This window comes from Pinus tabuliformis, chromosome X, assembly GCF_031772625.1.
Source record: "Pinus tabuliformis cultivar Carrire ecotype Pingquan chromosome X, CPIR1, whole genome shotgun sequence".
Taxonomy (NCBI): domain Eukaryota; kingdom Viridiplantae; phylum Streptophyta; class Pinopsida; order Pinales; family Pinaceae; genus Pinus; species Pinus tabuliformis.
In genome coordinates, this window is record NC_142308.1 from 709354646 (window position 1) to 709381338 (window position 26693).

Below are 26693 nucleotides of genomic sequence, written 5' to 3' on the forward strand. Positions count from 1 at the left end.
TGAAGGGAAAAACAAAGATGTGGGATGTCTTTCCTGATGATATGGGTTTGGACAACAGTGTTGAGTTGGCATTGGCCAACATGGATCTCAATGATCCAGTGCTAGATCCTGTTAGATTTGATGATTGTGATACTGTAGAGGGGCCATCCTCCTCACCAGCAGATGCAAAGATGACTTTGGATACAAGGGAGAAGGATGCAGCAGAGGAGAGCAGTGGTGACCATGATGATGAGGATAGTGATGCTGATTTTGATGGTGCCTATGAGGATTGATGACTCATGAGTCATGAGCTACCTACTCCCTTGAGGCTTGTATACTTGTAGTTGTTTTGTATTTTTTATTTCTATTTGCCATTGGCATTGCACTACCTATGTAATACATTTTGATTTTGATGACTTAATGAGAAAATTATTAGATTCGATGATAGTGATACTGTAGAGGGGTCATCCTCCACACCAGCAGATGCAAAGACAACTTTGGATACAGCGGAGGAGGATGCAGCAGAGGAGAGCAGTGGTGACCATGATGATGAGGACAGTGATGCTGATTTTGATGATGCCTGTGAGGATTGATGACTCATGAGCTACCTACTCCCTTGAGGCTTGTATACTTGTAGTTGTTTTGTATTTTCTATTTTCTATTTGCCATTAGCATTGCACTACCTATGTAACACATTTTGATTTTGATGACTTAATGAGAAAACTACAGCTGTCAGTGTCTTTATCTTACTATCTTGTCTTTCTCTTATTGGATCATTGATGAATTGAATATGTATTATCATTTATGAATTTAGAATTTATCATTTAACATTTATGTGACATGTCACAAATTACAATTGTATTTGAATTTTGTATGTACTATGCATGCTATAGTGTTACTAACTTTGTAAACAGTAAAACTTACATCTAGATGAAGATCTATGTTTGAAATCAATGAATTTGTATCATGAATGAGAATTTATGAAAGAAATATCTAATTTTTAATATATATATATATAACGCATTCGAACGTGCCCTGTTCCGGGGGGTCAACGTGTCTGAATCTGATACTCGAATCCCCATATCCAACGAATCCCGAATCCACGTGTCAGGTCACTTAGCCCTGGGGTTTGTTTGTAGCCTCAAACATCTTTATGGCATGATTTGTGGCAAGGCAAAGTCTGGTTGAATTGATTGTGGCAATAAAGAGGCAACAATGTCTAGTTGATTACTGAGCCTGGTTGTAAGGTCAGACCAATAGTAGTAGGGCAGTAGCGTTTGCTAGCAATTGTTGTGAATCTAAACTTTAGTGTGATATTGGAAGGATTGTGGGTTTATAACCCGTTATGTATTGTTGGATTGGCTTCATGTACATGAGTTGTTGGCAAAATTAATATTGGTTACATAGTTTATTGCATTCAAAATTATCTATGTTTGCAAAAAATTGAGAGATTAACGTTATACTAGTTAGAATACAAATCTTGGCATGTGCACTTTTCAAACCTAAGGGACACTACAAATTTTGATAGAAGGTATACATCATCAAAATCGCCACAGGATATCTCTTGACCCTTGTCACTTTTGGTGATCAATGTATAAGGAATGTGGAGGAAAGTACCCCACACCCTCAAGGGCACCCCCTTCCAAGCAAGAACTTCCCTACACAATCCCAAGTCCCTACAAAGATAGGGAAATGCAAGGGGCATGTCACCTAAGGTATGGAGATAGATTATTATGCCACATTGGTTATGATTAAAGATTCAAAACAAATTCATTATGGATTATTATTGTTGTTGTGTTAGAGATAGCTAAAGAACCCACAAAAGAAGAATCAACTTTGGCACCCCATACTCCAAGAATGTGTAAGGGTGCATTATAGAGTGGTACCAAAACTTCAAGTTGAACTCTACAACCTTAAGAGTGTGCTAATTAGTGCAAAAACTCAACCAAAGAAAAATTGTATGGGAAATATAACTTTTAAAAAAGGTTTCGTCGATTGAATCATGTTGTAAAGATTATGTCTATTAACACTAGAAATTTGTTGTCATGTCAAATTTGTCAATTTGAGAAGAGGATAGGTGGCTACAAAAATTTGTCAATCAAAAGGTGGTCAATTAGAATACTACATATAAGCTTTTGTAAATCCTCAAACATGAGGCATACAAACCCAAATTTGACTAAGTTTTAGGAGGCTTGGCAAAACTAAAGTGCAATTGAAAGAAAATTTGGCATTCAATAATAAGTTGAGCAAGTAGACTTTGTCAAAGTAAAAAAAAGACCAATTGTCAAGGTATTTCATGAATTCAATAAAATGAAGTTTGACAAGATGGAAATTGGGCATCTGGCAATAGCCAATAAGTTTCCAAGGTGGAATTCATGAAGGTCAAAAAAAAAAAAATCAACAAAGTGTCGAGTCATCAATACAACAAAACAAATATCAAGGGGTGAAACTTTATCTTTTGACAATTGTCGATATCAGAGATTAGACCAATTGTTTCTAACAATTCATCAAAATAGTGTCCATTTAGTCAATTGCCTAGGAAGAGTCAAGATTATTGAGCTGAAGTTTATCAAATGCACCAAAAATACTAAGCCTTTGAAGACTTCGACAAATAGTTTCTTAAGTGAAAGAACCAATTTGCCAAAGTGGAAAAGTACAACACATGAAATCAACTAAGTGTTGAAGACAACAGTAGAGTGGTCATCAACAAATAGTTACCAAAATGAAAGACCTTGCATTTTGAAGCGAAGATTATCTAACTCATAAAATCAACTAAATATTAAAGACATTAGCAAAGGGTCATGAACAAATGGTTGTAAAAGCGAAAGACCCAAATTGTTGAACTAAAGATTGCCTAACTCACAACACTAGACAGGTACTGAAGATATTGCCAAGTAAAAATTGACAAATAGTTGTTAAAATGAAAAACCCAATTTGCTAAAGTGTTGTTTATTGAAGTCATGAAATTTACTGAATATGAAAAACTTCGACCAGTTCATCATAACAAGAAGTAAGAAATCAATAAGTCATCCCTAAGGAAGAAATCTAAGGTGGTTGATGAGGGGTGTTGTCGCACAAAGTTTCTAGGCACCACGACAACACTCAGAGTAAGGATTGTCACTCTTAAATCTTTACTCATTCCATTTAGACTCTCTCCTAGACAAGTCAAGGGGGGTAGTCCCTAGGTAAATGGATGAGGATGGCATGTGAATCACGGGCTCTAGGAGATTTTAATGATGGACAACCTAATGAATCTAAATGAATCTCGATTAATTCAAATGAATAGATTAAACATCAACGTAAACAAGACACGACCATAAGATAGAAACAATTATAGACCAGTGCCTTTATGATCAATTAACGTAGATTAAGCAAGAAAACAAGTTATCCAGAACAATTTTTCCAACATGTGACGAATAGTGACAATTATGAATAACCGTTATAAACGCCCAAAACTTTAACACGCAAGAGATTCCAGATTTTAAATGATTTTCATTAACTGCGCAAGATCTAAAATTAATTAATTTTCTCCAATAAATCTGATTTAAAATGTTTGTCGCACTTGACCATAGAAAAACATGCATTTAATAACAATAAGGAACTTCAAATTTAAATCTTAATTATCCTTAGTCAATAACTAAAGAAGGAAAACAAATCAACGGGTTAAAAAATCAAAATTTTTAATGGGCCATAGGCCACATTAAAAAATTTAATATTTAAGCCAAAAACCCCTTAATTTATTTCATTTTTAAATCTCAAGTCACAAATTTAAAATTTTTAGAATTTTTTAATGTTTAGGATTTTTAGTTTTTTCAAAAAATGTTATGAATATTTTAGATTTTTTAAAATTTTAGATTTTTTTAACTTTTAGATTTTTTAATGCTTAGAATTTTTTTAATTTTTTTAAGATTTTTAAAATGTTTTAGATTTTTTTATTAAAAGACATCAAATGAAACTAAAAGAAAGAATGCACATAAACTAACCTAACTATATACAATTTAAATGAAATGAAAGTCAAATAAGAAAAATGTATGATGAAATCGGATTAAAGTGGAACCAACCCTAATTCGAAAATCAAATGAGACTAAGAAAAAAAAAGTGAATACGTTAAACCTTAACCAAACCCATAACAAAAAAGAGAAAAGTCGAAATGCTTTGTTGTTGTGCGTATGTGCAGGTGTGGGCTTGACAGCGGAAAGGAGAGTGAGGGTAAGAGTATGCAAGTTTGGATGCGAGGGACAACACACGAATGGAGGGGTTGGCCAGCAGAACGGAGATGGCAGAAGGGAGCTACTACGATGGGTGTGGAGTGAAGAACAGGTTTGGGAGAAGGGACGGATGTGGCAGTGAGGAGGGAAGAGGGTTTACGCAGGATTTTTGCAGGGCGACGGATGGAGGAGGGTTCAAGTTGGAGTGATGGCTTGGAGCTTTCTGCAGGTCGATGGACAGGGTTATGGAAGCGAACATGGTAGCGGAGAATGCATGGAAGGGAAAGGCAGTGTGGAAACAATACACAGGATCAAGGACGAACAGCGGGGTTGAAGGTGCAACGATGGGGAGCCAGATGATGGAGCTGCTTTCGAGTTTGGAGGCAGCAGATTGCAAGCACGCTGAGGCTGGCAGCTTATGGAGGATAGGAGCAGCGGATGAGGGTTTGAGCTGAGCAAAAACCGCAGGTCTTTTTTGCAGGTTGACGGGAGGACAACGAGCAGCAGATGAGGAGCTACACAGGCCAGCGAAATGAGGAAAGATGAAGAACGCAATAGCAAGAGGGAGAATGTTGGTCAGTATGCAGAGATGAGGATTACTGAGACAGCGAGGGTTTAGTGATGGGAGCCGCAGATGCAGATCTGATAAATGGCAGCAAGGGCCCTAAAAAATCGAAAATGCACAGTAAACCCCAAAACCAGGCAGCCAATCAATCTGCAAAATGGTGGCCCAAAACTTCCACCAGAACCTCTAAAAAAATTTCCATAAATCTTAATTAAATTTTTTAAATTGCTCTGTTTCAGATTTCTTTGAAACCCTTGTAAAATTTCCAGATTTACAACAACAACAAAAAAAAATTAAAACTCTTGGACTACAAAATCCCTAGATAGAAACCCTACCAAAATGATGTTGATGGACCCCGGAGATCTAGATCTTACCCTCCAGGGCCTAGATCTGGACTTTGCACAGCTTTTAGCTTCAAATCTGCAGCTACAGGACAACAAGAAACACCCAAACGATATATACAATGACCCAGAAAACTAAAACCCCGAATCCCAAGTTAGAACACTGAAAATAATTACAGATCTATGTACATAAATGGAAGATCTATTAGATCTAGGGAGTGTGAGTCCGACTCCGCTCCCAGATCTGATGATCTGAGGCTCTTAACAGTCAAATCTAACGATTTAGCACAGAACACGAAAAAAAACAAGAAAAACAAACAACAAATCAACAAAAAAAGGTAAAAATAAAAAATAAAATGAAATAAAATTTTGAATTTTAAAGGAGGTACTGAGTTCAAAACCCTTCATGCATCACCCATAAAAATTATCTTATGATAAGCCCGAGATCAAATTTAAGTTGGGCTCTTCAGAAAACACGGATCGGGAGTTGGTTGATTCAACCAAGAACTTCCCCGAATGCCCGATGATCTAAAAATCAAGACTTTCCCGCAAAACTCAATTCAGCCATCAACATAGAGCGAGAAAACAATAATAAAATTCAGATTTAATAGAGATACCTGCTATTATATTCAAAACTTAAATTATCATTCAAACCCCAGCGACTAAGCAAGATACTTGTACTCAAATCACTCTTCAGAAAGCTATCATCAATGGCTAAAAAGAAATCTATGCATGAAAATGACACATCTTACAGTATTTCCACGAAGAGTAACACCAACAGAAATTAACCCCAAAGTCTTTCTTTATTGCTCATAAAAAGATTACAAGAGAGATTTTTGCTTAGTACACGATCAAAAGATATTTGCTCATAAAAAGATTACAAGAGAGCTTTCCGTTTAGTACACGATCAAAAGATCGGGTTCCAAGACTGACAAATAACCTCCTATTTAAAGATAAATCCTCCAACGGCTAGTTTGAGTGATCCTCGTCAAAGTAATCTCGACCGTTGATGAAGATTAAAATTTCTTTTAATCTCGTCCGTCGAAATTTTAAATTGTTGATAAAATTCGAATTTTTCAATTAAATGCATTTTAATTAATTCAAAAATTAAAATTTTGAATTAATTTCCTCAAAATTTTGACTTTGACTTTAACCCCAAGGACCAAAGGCTTAAAATTTAGCAAAATAATTAATTTACCTTAGTGCCTGGACCTCTTAAAATTTAATTTTTTAAGAACCAACGAATTTTGCCTTTGGAGAATTTAAATTTACCTAGGACCTAAAATTACAAATTTTTGGCTTATGATTTAATTAATTTTGGCCAGAAAATTTAATTAATTAACCTCTGAGGGGATAAATTATTTTTTCAACCCTCAGGACACTTTACATCATGATTTTTACATTTTTGACATCTCAAGGGGGGAAAACCCATTTGCAAAAGACCCTCACAGACTACCCAGTTCTGCGACACAAATATAATCTAGCAGATCAAGCAATTTGTAATAAAATAACCTAACCAAATAGTTAGGATTATTCCCAAATCACTTTTACAGACTTGATCTAGAACACTATGACTCCCCTAAGATCCCAGTGACAAAATCCATTTCGACTTTGGGGTAAGGCTGAAGAAAAACTCTGTCGACCATTCGAGAATGGATCGGTGAGACAAAAAACCTCCCGGAATGTAGATCATTACTAGAAAAGTAGGTTTACCTAGGTAATTATATACACGACACGGATCTGCTAAGATTATTTACATTATACACATGCAGACTGTGTTTACATTATAAGATGATGATCAAGTTGATGATGATAGCTGGACGGCATGGACACATCAATCAGGCGCTATCCCTTTTGCGAAAAAAGGGGGCGTACTGCTATGGGTCGTTGACACGTAGTGGTCAACAAGGAGATTGTTGATATTCCAAATGAAAGACATCAGCAATGGCTAAATCAACATTGGCAAGTTTGGTACATTAGCAAAGTCAACATCAAAACGACATCTTCAAGAACGAAAACTAAGTTTGTCAATGTGGAAATTGTCAACAATCATAAAATGACCAAGTATTAAACAACTTCAGCATGACAACAAAGTGGGCATCTAACGCAACACACCTTGAAACCTAGTTGTATTTAGATGGACCATAAGAATCAATTGGTGAGGAGGGAACCCAACTTGTTGATAAGAAGTTTCTCAATCTAGAAGATTGTTAAAAGAGACACATCTTTGACCTACATTAACCAAAAGTATGGCACTTCATGCACCACCATAAAAAAGACTTGCATTAACCAAAAGTGTAGCACTCCATGCACTTTACAAAAGTTAGTAATTGAAAGGATTGGACATGACTTGAAAAGTTCCTTGTGCAAAATGAAGAAGACTAAGGCATTGTTGGGATGATTTCTAAGCAAACAATGACGCAAATGAGGGTAACTGCTACCCTAAGAGGAAAAATGTCATCCAAAAGAATATTCCTAGTGAATTCATGACAGAACAAAGTATAGAAGCCTACAAAATTGCAACTTTGAGCAACTTCGAAATGGGGTTGCCATATCCTCTTTAAGTGAGAGCAATATTGATGGAAAGAGGATAAAATACGATGTCGACAACCCTATCAAGTTATGTTGAATGTACCAAGCATTGTGAGTTAAAGACAATCCAAGTGCGTACCCAAAAATTCCCCCATGAATTCAATAAACCAAAATGAAAAAAGCAATGAAATTTATGAGGCCATAAAAGATTATCTACAAATCCCTTCTAAGAAAACTGTTAGCTTTTAGGGTTTTTCTGAAAGTGTTAACACCAAGCTTGGAGATGTTTCATGTGATCTGTGGTGCATTGTGTATAAATGACATTTGGTTCTACCATGATGGTGATACATTAGAGTTGGCTTGCTCATTGATTGTTATGCCTTGTCTTGATGATTGTGCAACATTCTTCATCATAGCGCCATAGACCTATGGAGTTTCTCAACTTGATCATGTATTTGGCACATAGGGGTGGTTCTTTGCTTTGGAGGACGAGAGTCGGACCTTGCTTAAGCAGCATTCAATCTTGGAGCCCTGCATGTTGATATGCATGCCTCCAAGCTCAACATGTGTCACCTAGAGTTAGGAGCACTCCACGTCTAGGCCTATCTTATGTAGAGTAAGTAGCTTGTAGTGGACTAGATCCAGTTTGTATCATAGAGTCATTTGATCACACTTGTACTTGTTCACACTTGTAGATAATGTGCTCAAGTTAGAGGTGTAATAGTAAGGCAAAACTGTATATTTGTAATTTATTCATGTATATTTTCTCTATGCTTGAGGAATTTCAAGGGAAAGTCGAGGGTTAAAGTTTCATCCTAAGGAGAAAAAACACTAGGGTCTAGGATAAACACTAAAGGAGTAAAGGAAGCATTTTATCTTGTAACTCTTGCAAAAGAAGAAGACTAGTGTTTTGTGGTATTTAAAACCCTAGTTCTATTTATTCTGCTTGTTGTGGAGGAGAAGATAAAGAGACATCTTGTGTACTTGTGCCAAGGAGAACTTGTTGGTGATGATGCTAACTTGTTGAGGAACTTTGGTGAACTAACCAACTTTGGTTTCCCTAGCTAAGGTTTAAGGGACCCAGTTTGTACAAGCTTTGTTTAGTTGTGATATGTACTTTAGTACTTCAGCTCTTGTGTGTATATGAAGTTTCCAACAATCCAAATATTGTGTACTTCAAGATTTTATGTGCAACTTATTTAATGTCTTGATTGGGCAAATTATAGTACTTATTCATGTTGTTTTGACATACAATATAGTTGAATTCATTAAGTGATTTAACACATATATTGACGATAAAAGAACAGATTCACTGGTACTATAATCAGTTGTAATAAAACATTTCAAATCTATTATACACTTGATAAGTGTATAGTAAGAGTGTATAATTAGGTTGAAGAGAAGTAAAACATTATTTTTGTATCTTAATAGTTCATATTAGCCCTAAAGCTGCAAGATGATAGGTAATAGATCTAGGAAACCTCGAGATTCAGGGGAATTTCTAAATTTAACTTAACTACCCAATTTCACATATTTCTACACAATGGACGAACCATTAGAAACTTGAAATCCTTCTTAAAGGATAAGATTGTTGAGTAGTTCTCTTATCCAACGTTATTATACATTGGATTTCCAAATTCAAACAAGTTGGTTTAAAAGTAAATTTTGCACACTCGTATTAATGTTAAATCAACAAAGTCGCAACAATCAATGGGCATATGAGACAGCAAAAACATTTGCCTTCTACAAAAAACGAGTTCATTGGAAATCATATCCAAAAGAAAACACTAGGATCCTCCATCTCAATTTTGGCCAATTTGACTACTTAAATGTTTACTTCCTTAGACACCGAGATTTTGTGAACGAGGATAATGGGGGCATGGAGGCATCCATCACCAAAGATGTGCTTACTCCAGACCTCGCCAATTAAGAGAAAATGTAGTTATAATTGACTCCACATTAGGAATTTGTGGAAATAGTGAGAAATTTGCAAAAACAATTCCACAATTACAAGGCAGAAAATAATTGAGTGCTCCAAGATCAAGTACAGCAACACTAGAGCAATGATTAGATCCTTCAAAGTCCTTGAAATCCAAAGGAAAATGCAAATGAGTCTTCACATGCAAGGGATCAAGTGAGCATTAAGTCAAGTCATGCATAGGTGGAAAGGACCTCTTCTTACTCTAATTCACTCACAAGAGAGTGCTTTTAGATTGGAATGGCTAAACTCCTCCAAGTCTAACAAAGACAACTCCATGAGGAGGAGAAACAAGAGGAAGAGAGAAGCCATGAAGGACTTTTGAAAGGCCAATACACCAATCTTCATGATTTGTCTAGCGATGTGACAACTAAAGTTGCTATTTACAACATTAAAATAAAGGAATCTTGATGGTATGGCAAAAAGTTTGAATGAAAACTATATGTGTTAGGGGTTTCAATGTTTGGAGAAGTTGTTCACTAGTATTCTTGTTCTAAGATTCTAGATACTAACAAAGACTTGAAATATGGATATTATCACCACCATATTAGAGGAGAAGACATTTACTGGGCAATTTGAATTTGTTATGATACCCTTTGGGTTGACCAATGCATTGAATAGTTGCATGTGATCGATGAACAATGAATAGTGCCTTTGAACAATAGCTAGACAAATTTCTCTATGTTTCTCTTGATTACACATCCTTCTTTTTTCAAGATTTGAAGAAGACCATGAAAAGCCCTTGTGTCTTGTTCACCATGTGCTAAAAGAATGCAAGTTCCATGCCAAGTTGAGAAAGCGCGAGTTCTACCAAAAGTAGGTATGATATTTAGGCCATTATTTCTAAAAAAGGAATTGAAATTAACCCTCGAAAATTGAAGATATCATTCAGTGACCTCCTCCAAAGAATGCTTGTGATACTACATCATTCATATGCCTTGCAAGCAATTAAAGGGATTTTGTTGGCTTTTATAAAATAGCATATCCCATCACTTCCCTCCAAAAGAAGAGGAAAATGTTAGAATGTACACCTAAATTGTGAATAGATGCTTCATCTTTTGAAGAAGTTGTTCATAGGACTCCCAATTTGAACATCCTAGATCCAAACAAAGACATTGTTGTGCATACAAGTGCATGCATTGAAGCCATTAGGGGAGCTCTCATGTAGGGAAGCTATATATTATCTTTTAGAAGTCCAGAAAGCTCAAGGATATGAGCGTAACTATCCTACAAGTGGATTGGAGCTAGTTGTTGTTCATGCCTTGAAGATTTTAGATGCACTAATCATTCTACATAGGGGACTGAAGTTTAGGACTAACCATGACAACCTCAAATATTTACTTATGCAATCACATCAAAAATGAACAGAAAAGATGTTGGAAATTCTTAGTGAGTACAACTAAGGCTAATCATATCAATGACAAGAAGAACACAGTGGCAGATGCACTTAGCAATAGAGAATATGTAGCTACCATAGGTTGATGTGAAGCTAATTTGAAGCAATGAAAGAGCTTACTCATGGTAAGTACTTTGAAATCAAGATGGAGTTGTAAAGGTTGAAAATAATATGCAACAAAAGCAAAAGACTATTTAAATTCACTAGGAGGCTTCCTCAAGTGTAAAGACCAAATTCACAGTGCCCGACAATGTTGAGATAAGCCAACTTGTTTAAAAGAAAGTGCATAACATATATCTTATGCAAGTCATTTGGGCAAGAAGACCACAACATGATTGAGGAAGCAATACTTCTAGCTAAACATGAAAAATAATGCATTTGAGTATGTGGCTTGTTGCCGCAAAATCTAGCAGGCTCAATGCACAACCTCATCATCCGAAGGGTCGGACTTGATGGCAACAATAAAGAACGGTTGCCAATATCATATCAACAACCTTCCTCCTACTCTTTAGTCAAAATTAAACCACAAAGGAGGCTTCCCTAAATCACATATAAGGTTATTCTAATACTAGGGCTCAAGGTGATAAGTTTGTGAAGGTCTAAAGATGGATAGAGTACTTGGCAAGGCCAAAAATGACCTGTGTATTCAATGTTATGGTTCAAGCACTCTAAAGTTAGACCACTAAATGAGTTGTTATAAGTTAGGTCTTGGGTGATCTTCAATATAGGGCATACAATGTCATATAGCAACCTACAAAAAGTCCTCAAGTTAAAATTGGCAACTAGGGCCAAACTCCATGTGGGTCACCTTATTTATGGCAGCTGATATTTTTCTTGGATCCCTCTCATCAAGAGGTGTAGGATTGATCTAAAGATCATCTGATTCCGATAAGTATTCATGGAGTTATGAATTTATTTGTGTTACAAGACAATTTGTCAAGGTTGGCCAGCAACCAAATAAACCCCACGTGCTCAACGTTTTAATATAAAAGGAGATGACATGAGAGTCATTTCTCACACACACTTCTATCTTGATTTCTCTCCACTTATATTAGGTTTTAGTGGAAGAGAAATCTAGGAGTGGAAGCCCTAGACATTGGAGGAAAAGAGGCTGCCCTAGACGCAAATGGAAAGTTGCCCTAGATGCAGATAGAAGGTTGCCCTAACGCAGTCCTAAAGGCTGCCCTAACGCAGACCTAACGCAACCCTAACACAGGATGCCCTAACGCAATCCTCAGGTACATCAATCATCACAAGCTCTGAAATATAGTGCGAGTTTGGAGCAAGGAAGACCGAGGCCGGTCCGAGTTTGTGGACAGTTTTGGTTGCAGATTTTAGAGAAGAAGAGTCGCAACTCTTACCATTGCAGGAGGCAAGAAGGATGGCTTGAGGTGACACGTTAGAGCAGTCTTACCGTGCAAATCAGGCCATAGACTAGTGGTGAGTTTCATGATTGTTTTATGCATGATTTTGGGGCATATATCTCTGTTTATAGGGCCGCAGTGAGGGACTATTACAGCAGTTGTTGGGAGATGAAGTTTAGGTGGCCACGAGGCCTAGAAAGGACCTCCTAACTAGGCCACAGACATCTCTAAGCACAGCAAGGCAAACAGGGTATTATCCCTATACGTTAGGCTTGTTGGTGTGCCCTAACCAGACTAGTACATGCACAGAACCTTAGGCAGAAATCAGCAGTAACATGCAGCAGAATTGAGGGTTGTTTATGGATTGACAGATAGATGCATGGGACAGCAAGGCAACTAGTACAGAAGTGCTAATAAATGGGGCAACTGGGCTACATGGTGCTGCTAACTAGTGCAGCAAAGTAAATAGGACAGTTGGGCTACATGGTGCTACCAAGATGCATGGGTTAGCAAGGTACATAGTGTTGTATAGATACATGGGACCGTTGTGACATGGCAGCAAAGACACATGGGACAGCAGCAAGCATGGTGAAGCATGGACAGCATGGCAAGCATGGTGCCACATGGCAAGCATGGATAGCATGGCTGGCATGGTGCAGCATGGCAAGCATGAACAACATGGTTAACAGTGGCAACCTTGGTGCTACAAGCACATGAGACATGTTGCATGACAACATGGTTATGACACATAGGACAACAGTGCAACATAAGGTGCAGCAGTATGATGTGTACAGCATGTTCATAAGGTTCAGCATTGTGATGATGGGTGCAGCATGGTGCAGCACAGTGAGGTGCAGCATGATGACGAAATGTAGCACAATGATAGGTGAAGGAGTCACCTTGGAGAATCAGTTGAAGCAACATGTCTTCAACTGATCTCATGTATCTTCTTCTTAGAGATGATCTATGCTCTTATCTAGATAAGTCAAACTGTTGACTTCTGTTGTAAATGTACTCTCTCTCTCTGTTGAAATATTGAAGAACATATAAGAAGAATTGATCAAGGGTTTCCCCACATTGGGGTTTGTCCCTGGCTAACGCCACATCTTGTGTCCTCTTGTCTTGGCTTGTCTTCTGTGATTTATGTTTATGTTCTATCTGCAGTTTACTTTAATGCTGATGTGATTGCTACTCTGGAAAAGATATTGAGCTAACTGTGAAAATTGAAATAAATTGCTCTAAGCATAGCACATATACCTAAAATTAACATGGTATCAGAGTTGAGGTGAAGACAAAGCCCAAGCAAGAGTGAAAAAGAATCACCAAAGACAGTTGGGAAAGGAAAAAAGGATCAGTGGATTCCTCATCCCTCTTCAAATTCAGCAAGGGTGAAATCGAAGCAAAGAATATTATCAGAATGTCGCAGCGGAAGCTTCTAATGGCCTACCTAAAGACCACTTCATTGGAAAGTCCGGATCTAAGGGTGGAAAGAAAGGCAGATGCCTTGTTTGTAATAAGTTCAACCATTATGCGAAGGAGTGTCCGAATGGTAGGGACACATCACTTGATGATGATAACAATCATTCCAAGGACATCTTCAATGATCAAAGGAATGATAGGTAATGCAAGTCATCAAGGAAATGGCAGACTCTTCAAAGAAAGCAAGGAACCCCAGGTATGAAGAATCAAATGTTGTTTCTGATAAGATAAAGAAGGGTTATCTTGTATTGGCCCTCTCCTTCAGACTCTTTGGGAATCTGGCTTATTGATTGTAGTGCTTCAAAGCACTTCAACGGATAGAAGGGTGCTCTCTCTAATTTGGTAGAGATGGAAACAATCGTGGGATTATACTTGGAGTCGATGCCACTTATCCCGGAAAGGGTGTAGGGAATGTTACCCCTGAAATGAATGAGGATAACTCGATTCATTTACAGAATCTCTTTTATGTACCTGATCGCAAGAAGAACCTTGTGCCCATTTCGGCAATGGAAGTCAAAGGTTTCAAGGTGCCATTCATCGATGGAAAGGTACATGTTTGAAAATGGAATTTTCAAAGATGCTTTTGAGTTCATGGTTGACAGTTTGTATCAAGTTGCAGGATGGTCCATTGAGGACCATGTCAATTGTCACATCTCATCTATAGCACCGGAGGTCTACTTATTATGAGGCCCTACTCGATGTGAGTCAGATGGTGACAGGGATGCCTGAATTCAAAAGGGGCATGAAGATACATGTTTGAGATGTACCGAAGGAAAATCATACAAGGGGACCATTCCCCTCTTGTAGCAAGTCCACAGGGTTTGGAACAACCCAAGAGGTTTGAGATTCATGATCGAGAATCTCATGTATGCAGCTGGAAGAAAGCCCTCTATGGCTTGAAGCAAAACACCCCGGACATAGTATGAGAGGATTGATAGATGTCTGATGAAGCTGAGATTCACTAGGAGTGAAGTCGATCCAAACCTTTGCTTGAAGGTTGTGGATGATAGACCTCTCATACCGGCACCTTCTGAGGACGACCTATTTTTGACAGGTGCAGGCCCTCTCATTTGCAGAAGTAAGAGGGAGTTGGGTTCTAGATGTGGGATGGTAAACTGCAAGCCCGTGACTACCTCGAGGATCTTAACTTTCATAAGTTATATGGTAGTGATGTCAGACCAGATTTGGGAAATGCCTCCGAGTTTCATAAACTCATTCACATTGATATTCTTGAACTTTCGCCCGAATATATGTTTTTCAGTTAGCATGGTGAGCTCATATATGGTTGAGCCTCACTAAATTGGTGCCAAGGATCTTTTGAGATATCTTCGGGGCACAATCACTCGTAGATTGAGATACACTGCCGGAAATATGAAACTGCATGCTTATTCGAATGCTAACTGGGTAGGCAGTGTGGAGGATCGCAAGAGCACTTCAGAGTGCTGGTTCTCTTTGGGTTCTGCTTCGATATCTTGGATGAGCAGGAAGCAGAAGTAGGTTGCTATAAGCACTGCTGAGACCGAATACATAGCTACGAATATGACCTCGTGTGAAGCTGCATGGTTGCAAAAGCTCTTCAGTGAGTTGTTTGTACACATGATGGATACCACCGTGATCTTCTATGTCAACCAGGGGGTTCGATTGTTGAGGAATCCCGTATTCTATGATCGCTCCAACATATAGACATCAGATACTACCTTATCTAGCACATGGTATGTCGATGAGCTAGGAGGCTCCATCGCATTGAGACTGATGTACTGTTGCAAACATTCTGTCAAAGCCCCGGGGAAAGGTCAAATTTGTGACTTTCTCGAACGACTTGGAGTCGTTGAGAGACCCTCTTATGAGGTCCTGCATGTTGCATGCATTGAGCTCTGGGAGCTCCGAGGGGCTTGGGGTACTTACTGGAGCAACAAGTCGCGACCATAAGTGAACTCACCCTCCCCTAATGATGCGTTGTGTATAAGGTGAATGGCTCAACCTTCCCCTGTGATACCCTGTGGCGACTTAGGGACAGGATGAGTGGGTTTCCTATCGAGGCATCCTACCCATGTAGTCAGGGGCTCATGGGAAGTACCTCTCATCTGGCCAATGAGCAGGGAAATGGGGTCAAGGACCATAGTAGTACTATCGATGGACGCATCGTTGTATCTACCGTACTCCCTATGCTAGGATGACCTCATTGATCTGGGATCAATGAAACTGATCTGGGAGTAGTATGAGTGGTTTGAGACACTCTCTTGTGATATTGATCTGGGATCAATAAAACTGACTTCGGGTAAGTAAAGAATGGTATAAGACATTCTCGATCAAGTCTTCTTCTTCATGGTTCAACAAAATAGAGCAAAGCAAAGCAGAGCAATGCAGGGCACTGATGGCAGAGATAGTACAGTCGGACATATGGATCAGCGGATGGAGTTCTCCCTAGTTGAGAGGGAGTGTTAAAATTGGCAACTAGGGCCAAACTCCATGTGGGTCATCTTATTTATGGCAGTTGATATTTTTTTTGGATCACTCTCATCGAGAGGTGTAGGATTGATCTAAAGATCATCCGATTCCGATAAGTATTCATGGAGTTATGAATTTCTTTATGTTATAAGACAATTCGTCAAGGTCGGCCAGCAACCAAATAAACCCCACATTTGCTCAACATTTTAGTATAAAAGGAGATGACTTGAGAGTCATTTCTCACACACACTTCTATCTTGATTTTTCTCCACTTGTCTTGGGTTTTAGTGGAAGAGAAATCTAGGAGTGGAAGCCCTAGACATTGGAGGAAAAGAGGTTGCCCTAGACGCAAATGGAAGGCAGCCCTAGACGCAGATAGAAGGTTGCCCTAACGCAGTCCTAAAGGTTGCCTTAACGCAGACCTAAAGAAGCTCTAACACAGGATGCCCTAACGCAATCCTCAGGTACATCAATCATCACAAGCTCTAAAATATAGTGCGAGTTTGGAGCAAAGAAGGCTGAGACAGGTCCAAGTTTGTGGATTGTTTTGGGTGCAGATTTTAAAGAAGAAGAGCCACAGCTCTTAGCCATTGCAAGAGGCAAGAAGGGTGGCTTGAGGTGACACAATGGAGCAGTCTTACCGTGCAAATCAAGCCACAGACTAGAGGTGAGTTTCATGATTGTTTTATGCATGATTTTGGGGCATACATCTCTATTTATAGGGCCGTAGTGAGGGACTATTATAGCAGTTGTTGGGAGATGAAGTTTAGGTGGCCAAGAGGCCTAAAAAGGACCTCCTAACTAGGCTGCAGTCATCTCTAAGGACAGCAAGACAAACAGGGGCATTCTCCCTATACGTTAGGCTTGTTGGTGTGCCCTAAGCAGACTAGTACATGCACAGAACCCTAGGCAGAAATCAGCAGTAACATGTAGCAAAATTGAGAACTGTTTGTGGACTGACAGATAGATGCATGTGACAGCAAGGCAGCTAGTACAGCAGTGCTAATAAATGGGACAGTTGAGCTACATGGTGTTGCTAACTAGTGCTGCAAAGTAAATAGGACAGTTGGGCTACATGGTGCTTCCAAGATGCATGGGACAGAAAGTACATAGTGTTGTATAGATACATGGGACAGTTGTGGCATGGCAGCAAAGACACATGGGACAGCAACAAACATGGTGCAGCATGGCAAGCATGGACAACGTGAATAGCAGTGACAAGCTTGGTGCCGCAAGCACATGAGACATGTTGTATGACAACATGGTTATGACACATGGGACAACAGTGCAGCATAAGGTGCAGCAGTATGATGTGTACAGCATGGTCATAAGGTTCAGCATTGTGATGATGGGTGCAGCATGGTCCAACGCAGTGAGGTGCAGCATGATGAGGAGATGCAGCACAATGATAGGTGAAGGAGTCAACTTGGAGAATCAGTTGAAGCAACATGTCTTCAACTAATCTCATGTATCACCTTCTTAGAAATGATCTATGCTCTTATCTAGATAAGTCAAAGTGTTGACTTCTGATGTAAATGTACTCTCTCTCTCTCTCTCTCTCTCTCTCTCTCTCTCTCTCTGTTGAACTATTGAAGAACATATAAGAAGAATTGATCAAGGGTTTCCCCACATTGGGGTTTGTCCCTGGCTACTGCCACATCTTGTGTCCTCTTGTCTTGGCTTGTCTTCTACGATTTATGTTTATGTTCTAACTGCAATTTACTTTAATGTTGATGTGATTGCTACCCTGGAAAAGATATTGAGCTAACTTTGAAAATTGAAATAAATTGCTCTAAGCATAGAACATACCTAAAATTAACAAAATGATCTTCAACAAAATAGGAGCAAGGACTTAAAACAGAGACTAGGGCTTAACTAGGGCAAATTCTTTTAATGTCGTTAGCTATGCATAAACAGCAATATAAAAGGATGACACCAACCCTTCTATGGTATGTAAAGCTACTCGTTATGCTAGATTTTTCTTGTATATGAATTATAGACACTAATTCTAGATAATGAGACACCCACATGCAATAAAACAACAATTGTTATGCATAAATCAGACCTAAACCCTAGCATCTACCCTAGACGTCTAAGAGAGAGAAAATTAAAAGGATTTTTATTTAGTCTTAAGGTGATCAGCACACTCTTGGAAAAATGCTTTATCCTATAAGGGAAAATGGAGTATTTATGGCACAAATTTCCAAGGAAGGATCTTGAAGGAGTAAGGGAGGAAGCTCTAGGGCATCCACTTCTAAAAATCTAGCTATAGTTCTTGTGAAAGGAGAAATTAAGTACAAGGCCTGCACATATAGAGTTTCCTTATAGTCCTTGAAGAGGACAATTTCACATGCAATTATAAATCAAAATTACAGTAGTGATAAAACATTTAGACATGGAACAAGTTAAACCCTACTTTACACATTAAAGTATGCAAATTATCAATAATAGACAATAAACTTACAACAATTCTCCACAAAAGCACTTATTTCAATCCTTAAACAATGTCTCCAAGCAAAAATCACTTACATTAGCAAGTCCCATCCATACGCCTCACATATTTCCCAATGTACCAAAAAATAGACAAGTAGCACTCTCTTAGAGAGAAATCAAATTACATGTATGATGATGGTAAGATAAAATGAGGGGAGGCTTCTCCCACACATTTTTACAATAAAACAACTAAAGAAGCCCTATAGACCAGTTTATTTTAAATGTTCCACAAGAAAGAGGTTACAAGCCAACCTCATAGCTCAAATACATAACAAAATCGCCATAAAAGCTCGCACGTGTGGGAGAAAATGCTCCTAAAGCATGATGTCATCCTCCAAATTAGCTCAATAAGCCATCAAAAGGTGTGATAAGGGCTAATGAGTGTTCCATACTCCAAAATGCACCTCAAGGATCATGTACAAGCTTGTAAAGTCACTCCATGCCAACAAGTCATGTCCATGGTGCCCTATGTCATCCTCAAAGGAGCAAGAGGGGTGTGACATGGCACTCTATAACTCAAGAAATAGGGCTCCAAGGTGATGTACAAGCCCTCCCTTGTCATCCCAAGGATGACCATCATCATCTAGGCTCTAGAACAAGTGATGCCCATCAAACAATGTCAAGGAAAACCTGGGGGCATGCCGGGTCCACTAGGCACATCATCAATATCTCCAACACCAAACTCCATGGGCTCAATGTTTCAGCAATTAGGGGTCCCTTGGGGTGTCAAGCATCATGTGGGATCATCAAATAGCCCAACACTCTGCTCTGGATAGGCAATGCTACATCAACAAGGTCAAACTTTCTCTCTGCAGTGGATCGTATAGCCTCTGCTACTCTGCTAAGAAGGTGGGGCAATCACCTGAAGAAGCAAATATGTTGATGTGATGAGAACCACCTGACAAACCTTCGTAAGATCAAGTGAAAATCAACAATCATTAGGTAACAAAAACCATGGATGCATCATAAATTCGTAATGGACCATACTTAATGTTAGGACACAATAACATAAAGATCACCTTCAAATATCTAACTATGCTACGTCCCATAAAAGTGTCCCCTCCTTATGTTAGGGATGGCTAGATAAATAACAACCTATTAGGTGTTTCTAAGCCCCAAAGGGAAGTGACAAGTCCCCAGTTAACCCATCAATTAAGAGGTGCACGTGAAGATGGTGGCAATGGAGTGAGCATGATTTCAGGGCCAGGTACCATAGCCAACTGACTAGCTAATGGTGGTCCAACATCCCAAGCGTGTTGATGTAAGGAGGAAGCAATCGTGGAGGCATCAGTTACTCAATTCAAGTAATTGATAAGAGAAGATGTAACACTCCCTCAAGTTGAAATAATCCAACTAGCCAAATTGTAAGCAAGTCAAATATATTAACAGAAATGGAAGAATGGATTGTTAAGATGGAAAAATAGGTTATCAAGATTCTATAGAAGATTAAGCCACTTGCATATAGGCCTACATTACTACCTAGTATTAAGTTGCATGTTGCCTTTCATGTATCATATCGTTGATTGATTTACCATTCAAGTGCAAATGGGCAAAGAATTTTCAAGAAGAGCCCATGCACATCCTTGACAGGAATGTCACCATGCCCTAGAACCAAGTCGTCACCCAATACAAGTCCAATGGAGACACTAGGGGCCCAAATAGACTACCTCAAAAATGAAGGATGTTATGCAAGAATAATATCTTAAATTATTTGATGAATAAAGTTACACAAATGCAAGTTCTTCTTTTAAGGTGGGCGATATGTAATACTCCATTCTAGCTTCCTAGTAAATAAAATGGCCATGTATAATATCTAGTGCATTAGAAAAAAAGGAGTTCAATGGTAAAGGCCCCATTACGCAGGATTTAATGCTAGCATCTATGACAAGTGGCAAGGGAAACCTTGAAAGGGGTGAAAATTTAATTTCCCAATCATGGTTCACATTTGGGGTTTGAGAGCTCTTATAATTTGTTGTGATTACACTTGGAGATGGATTTTGCAAATAGGGAACCTTGTATTCCCAAGCTCTAGGTTATTCCATTTCAATGGAAGACGAATGGAAAGACTAGAAGCAAGGGAATTCAATACCACAGTTGGCACTAGTACCAAGGTGCAATTGTGGTTAGCAAGGAGGACTCATATTTCTAATCCAATATTGCCACATTCTGTGGACAAGAATGTTTACTTAATAATAACTAAGCCATGGTTCTTTGCATTGAATTGTTTGGACACAATGCAGTACTTTGACATAGATTAGTCTTTTCCTTGATCTAGTTAAGGCTAGCAAAGGTCGAATTTGTTAATGCACAAGAGATTATGTTGTTTGCTTATGCTTCCACCAATAGTGGTTTTCAAAGTGTGTTTTTTTCACACTTTGGCCCTTATCTCAATGCTATGCGTGAGAAAGAGCCTTCGGTTGGGTCGTAAAATCTTCCTAGGGATTTATTGTGTTTTAATTCATGCATATTAGATTCATACTAGCATGTAGATATGACAGGTTCTCTTACAATCTACTATGATGAAAGATGAAAAGCAAATTCAATGTTCAATTGTTCCTTCCATTGTTGTGTTAAAAATAAATGAAGAACCCTCAAAAGAAGAACCAAAGTTGGCTTCCCATACTCGAGGAATGAATCATGAGTGCATTATATGCTTCAAGGACAAAGCATGAATTTTGGGAGGAGATGTTTTTGGAGACTTTTAATATGTTGTTAGTTTTTGTCACTTTGATATATCATCTTGTGACATTAGTATGTATACATGGACAAATAATCAGTGATCGAGGGTAACAACCTATAAATCCTCGAAAATTGAACAAAATATTGTCATAATGGAAACATGGTTTTTCATTGTTTTCCATGCATATAGATACCCACTTTTGTGAGTGTCATTCATTATAAAATGAAATAAATTGTGCAACCAGCAATCCTTCAAAGAAGGGATGAAAATAATTAGACAATTCTAAGAAGCAAGACAAAAGTCAAGTTTATCAATGCATTAACTTCTACTAAGAAATACTTTGACCCTCCATTCTAGCCCTATCACTGATAATAGAGTTCATCTCAAGCATGTATTCAACACCATCTTCAAAAGGCTATTAGATCCCTCCCTTTTCTTCTAGAGTGAAACACACATTAGTTATTGATCAAGCACAAGTTTTCAAATTTATGAGCAAAAAAATACAATTCAAAACAAACTTGCCAAGAAATTCGCATAAAACAATCTTTGATACAATAACAAAATTTAAGAAACAGAGCCAGATCTTTTAATTTTTATGAATGTATCTTCAAATACATTTGATTTTTATGAATGTATCTTCAAATACATTTGATTTTTATGAATGTATCTTCAAATACATTTAATTTTTATGAATGTATCTTCAAAAGGCTATTAGATCCCTTTTCTTCTAGAGTGAAGCACATGTTATTTATTGATCAAGCACAAGTTTTCAAATTATGAGCAAAAAAATACAATTCAAAACAAACTTGCCAACAAATTCGCATAAAACAATCTTGGATACAATGACAAAATTTAGGAAACTAAGCCAAATCTTTTAATTTTTATGAATGTATTGTTAACCTTTTTTTGGTTTCCTATGAAAACAAACTTTTTTTGATTTTTTACAAGGTATCATCCCCTTGTCTTAAAAACTTCTCATAACATGGAAATGGACCAATGTTATCAAAACCAGACCAATCATCAAACTGGTCGACCCAAAAACTGAGAATTAGGTCAAAATTGGAAGAAAACGAGTCGACCAAAAAATATATAAATATACAAATTTTGAAATAAATATGTATATATATATATATAACATATATATTCATGTGCATCCATATGAATCCAAACCATTATACACAAATATGCATAGAACCAAAATAGCACCAAGTGCAATCCATCTCTGAACCAAAAATACATCAATAGGTTGGAGGAGCTTTAGATCCATCCTATAGCATCCCAAAAAAATCATGCTGCAACAAAGACCTACATATCATCAAAATCATTGCCTATATTGGGATCCTCATCATCAATATCACCCTCTCAGCATTAAAATAAGATCACATTTTAACTAGCGTCATGACAAAGGAGTTCAACAATCAATGCCACCAACATTGAGGTACACAGAGGGGTTGGTGCTCTTGATTAAATGCTAGTTCCATACCCTCATATATGACAAAATCAAGTAGAAAAGTTGCAATCCCCCCAATCTGAAATCCTGAAAACTGTTAAGCCTACTAGATTTTGAGTGGGATCTAAAATTCTACTTTCTCCGTATGAAATACAAAGAGGTTAAAATCACTCTCGAACATCCTGAAACAATTAATGATAATGTTAAAAAATTAAGTAAAATGATGAAAGTGAGTCACATTCATCTTTCTACTTTAAGAATAATGTTAAATATTGAAGTAAAACAATGAATGTGAGCCACTTTCGTCCTTTTACTTTAAGAATAATGTTAAAAATTTAAGTTAAATGATCAAAGAGAGTCACTCTCATCCTTTTATTTTAAGAATTTCACTTTACCATTAATTATATAGCATTAGTACAATCGTAAGGTCTCAAATATTAGGTTGTCCCACTCATAGACTATTGTTTGAAAAAAAATTGCATTATATAGGTCCTTAGTTGTGTTGTACAAAATCAATCGATTGGGTGAAATAAGGCCAACTTGGGTACCAAACCAGTGTTTTCCCATTCTATGCCACCAATCAGACCCATTGGGACTTCAAAATAGTCTAACCATTGGTTCAACTAGTTCCAATATGTTTCTAATAACATTGAAATGGACACACCATGTGGCACAAGCCACAAAAAGACTTTTAAATTACTAGAGAAAATAATATAACTAAGAATAACATGCAACAAAAAGTCAATAAACGAAACCACATATACCATACTCAAAGCACAAAAACATGTGAGTGAACTATGACTATAATATGCAACTCTAATATGAGAGCAACACTTAATGTATGGAAAGCCAACTAGATGTATGGAAATCCCAACAAAACCAATGAAAAGGTCAACCGATCCATTAAACAATTATCAACTCAAAAAATCCATTCACAAGGAAAGAGCTCATGCATTAGACAATATTTTACAATATAAATATTAGAATGCATGTCCTCAAAAGGAAAACTAAGGTTGAGTTTCGTTGTCCAAAACATCCCCTATTATAGTTATCATAGTTTAACCACCAGAAGGCTTTCATGGGCACATATTTGTTAACCACCATTTGTTTTAAATGCGTACCTATATATCATCATTATAAGAAAGGTGGAGCCTAGACTTAAAATCACTTGAAATCCTCCTTAATCCACAAATTTGTACTAATATATACTACCTCATTTAGTCAACGAATTTTGAGTTATGTTACTAGCGACTAAAATTAAGCTACAAGAATGGCCATGGTCAAACAAATGAATTCAAATAAAAAACACATAGCTAAGAGAAAATTTTGCAACAATGACCTTGTAGAGAGTGTTAATCTATTGATGGCACTTCAATAGCAGCCAAGAAGGCATTTGTTTTTTGAGATGAATCTGAGTGACCTTATATACATCATGTTTTATCATATGGAAGAAGTTCACTTTCAATGGCATTATAAATGATTTACAAATAATGCCTTAAAGCTCTAGAACGATGAATCCGAGTGACCTTGTATACATCATGTTTTATCATATGGAAGAAGTTCACTTACAATGGCATTATAAATGATATACAAATAATGCCATAAAGCTCTAGTGCCCCAGCTCCAAGTATAATTAAGACAAGAATGTGACTATAGTCCCCAAACCAACCATTTCATTAGATAAAACCTATGTTGCATGGGATTCGACCCCCCAAAAAACCACATACTCGTTGTTCCAACATTTCATGGACTTCAAGAACCCACCCTAGGAAACATCCCAAAACACTAAGGACTTCACTAGGGACCCCAAGACTTGCTAGTTATCCCCCAAGGTATTTTGGGCAGATTTCAAGGACATTCTAGGTAGATTTTAGGAACATTTCGAACAGATTTCGAGGACATTCTGGGCAAATTTCACGAATATTATGAGCATGTATATTCAATTTTGACAATTGACATTGATGATCGGACAACATGACCAATTTTTCCCATCCGCTTTTTTTGTATTACACAAAATCTAAATATGTTGCACAAGTTACAACTTAAAACATGGAATTCGTATTATGGATTTCAATATGGGTCTAGTGATTTAACTATTGTCTTTTTGGCAACAACATTACACCAAACAAGGCCTCCATGTCAAAAAACAAAAACCACAAAATGCAACATTTCAAAGGTCTAATCATTGTGGTTATTGCTCTTGCTCTTCTCAATTTTGGGGTCATCTTAGCTTTTACATATTGTACATGGATTTCTAGGAGTCATTCGAGTACAACTCTTCCACCATTCCAATCCTCAAGCATTATGAAAACAATGAGATAGTAGGGACTCAAATTGGATATTGAATGTTAGAATAAATTCCTACTCAATCACCCTCCTAATCTGAAACATGAATCTAATCTCTTTACAAAGTGATTTTCAACATAGCTGTAAAAACCTGCAGAGCCAATCGAAAATGGAATGCCTTTTGAGTCTTAACATAGTCCTTGCGAGAAGAAAAGTCGTTATAAAAACAATCCTTTGTCGCAAAGACCGTTAATGAACCCTATTGTGAATTGAAATAATTACACTTAAGTTTTCTAAGCTAGATTGCATTTTGCTCATGTCTAAGGAACAATAATGGAATGTCACTCAACCCTTTTTTAAATTGCCCAAATTTTGTCAAAACTGACAAGTGTAAGGGCCATGCATGATACCATATAGTATAGCCTATTATGCTTAAAAGCAACTACAAAAGTTTATGGTGAATTCTCAATTTTTAATTTTTTTTTTAATTATTATCATAATATGATTATTATAATATATATGGCAAGTGTAAAGGCTGCACATGATACAATATAAAATAGGTTGTTATGGTTAAACGCAATTACAAAATTTATGGTGAAATCTAAATTTTTAATATTTAATTATTATTATTATTATTATTACCATCACGTGAGAATTTTGGGGGTGCGCTCTAGCAATCTGGGAGACACATCCAGGAAAAACCAAATCGAGTAGTCAACCACAAAGATAAAAGAAAAAATGAAATTCCAATAACATGTTAACGCTTCTATGAATAGACAGTACTATTTGAACATTATACTAATAAATTTACCATCTCGAAGTTGGGCTTGCTGGTCCATGGCTTGCAGCCGAAGCTTGAGCTCATTATTTTCATTAGTGAGCCCCATCGAATCTCTCTGTTCAAGCAGAGTTGTTAATCATTCAAACAAACCATGCGCATGTCCATGCACTCAAAAACCAAGCCAGAGACGGAAATACTTTCTCAACTTAATCCCAATGCACGCACCTGCAAAAGGGTAAGTTGTGCGGACAATGTGGTAGCCTCAGTTTGCAACGTTTGCACCTTACGTTCCAGCTCGGAGATGTAGCGCATCTTTCTTTCCTTAGAGCGTGCAGCCGACTGCCGATTGGCCAATATTCTGAAAGAAGCATTTAAGCACACAATTGTCTCATTTGAATCGTAATATACTAGTCTCCTCCGATATTCTTTTACAGCACCCCTTTCAACACAGCTTTTAACAATTGGGAGACTGTATCCCATGGAATATCATGCTAATTAAGTTTAACAATAGTGCAACCGACTATGTAAAATCAGTTGCGTGATATATTTTCATTTTAACATAACAGCACACACAGAGTGTCTCTTGCTTTAAAGCTAAACATGCATTACTTGAAAGGCTAGGTAGTTTGAAGAAGAAGCTATCTATGAGTTCACTAGGGGGTAATTCAGTGTAAAAACATAATTTATATAAAGAGGAATCATATGAAATGTGA

General features: G+C 37.5%; 1 protein-coding gene across 1 annotated transcript in view; it reads right to left on the reverse strand.

The window, feature by feature from the left end:
- The window catches only part of LOC149141939 (bZIP transcription factor 29-like), a 69026-nt gene that overhangs the window by 40759 nt on the left and 1574 nt on the right, over positions 1 to 26693 (reverse strand). Inside the window, exons 2-3 of the mRNA XM_089447842.1 lie at positions 26206 to 26338; positions 26011 to 26095 (exon numbers count right to left, since the gene is read on the reverse strand). Of these exons, the coding sequence (XP_089303968.1) occupies positions 26011 to 26095; positions 26206 to 26338 (218 nt within the window). The remainder of the gene's footprint in view (positions 1 to 26010; positions 26096 to 26205; positions 26339 to 26693) is intronic.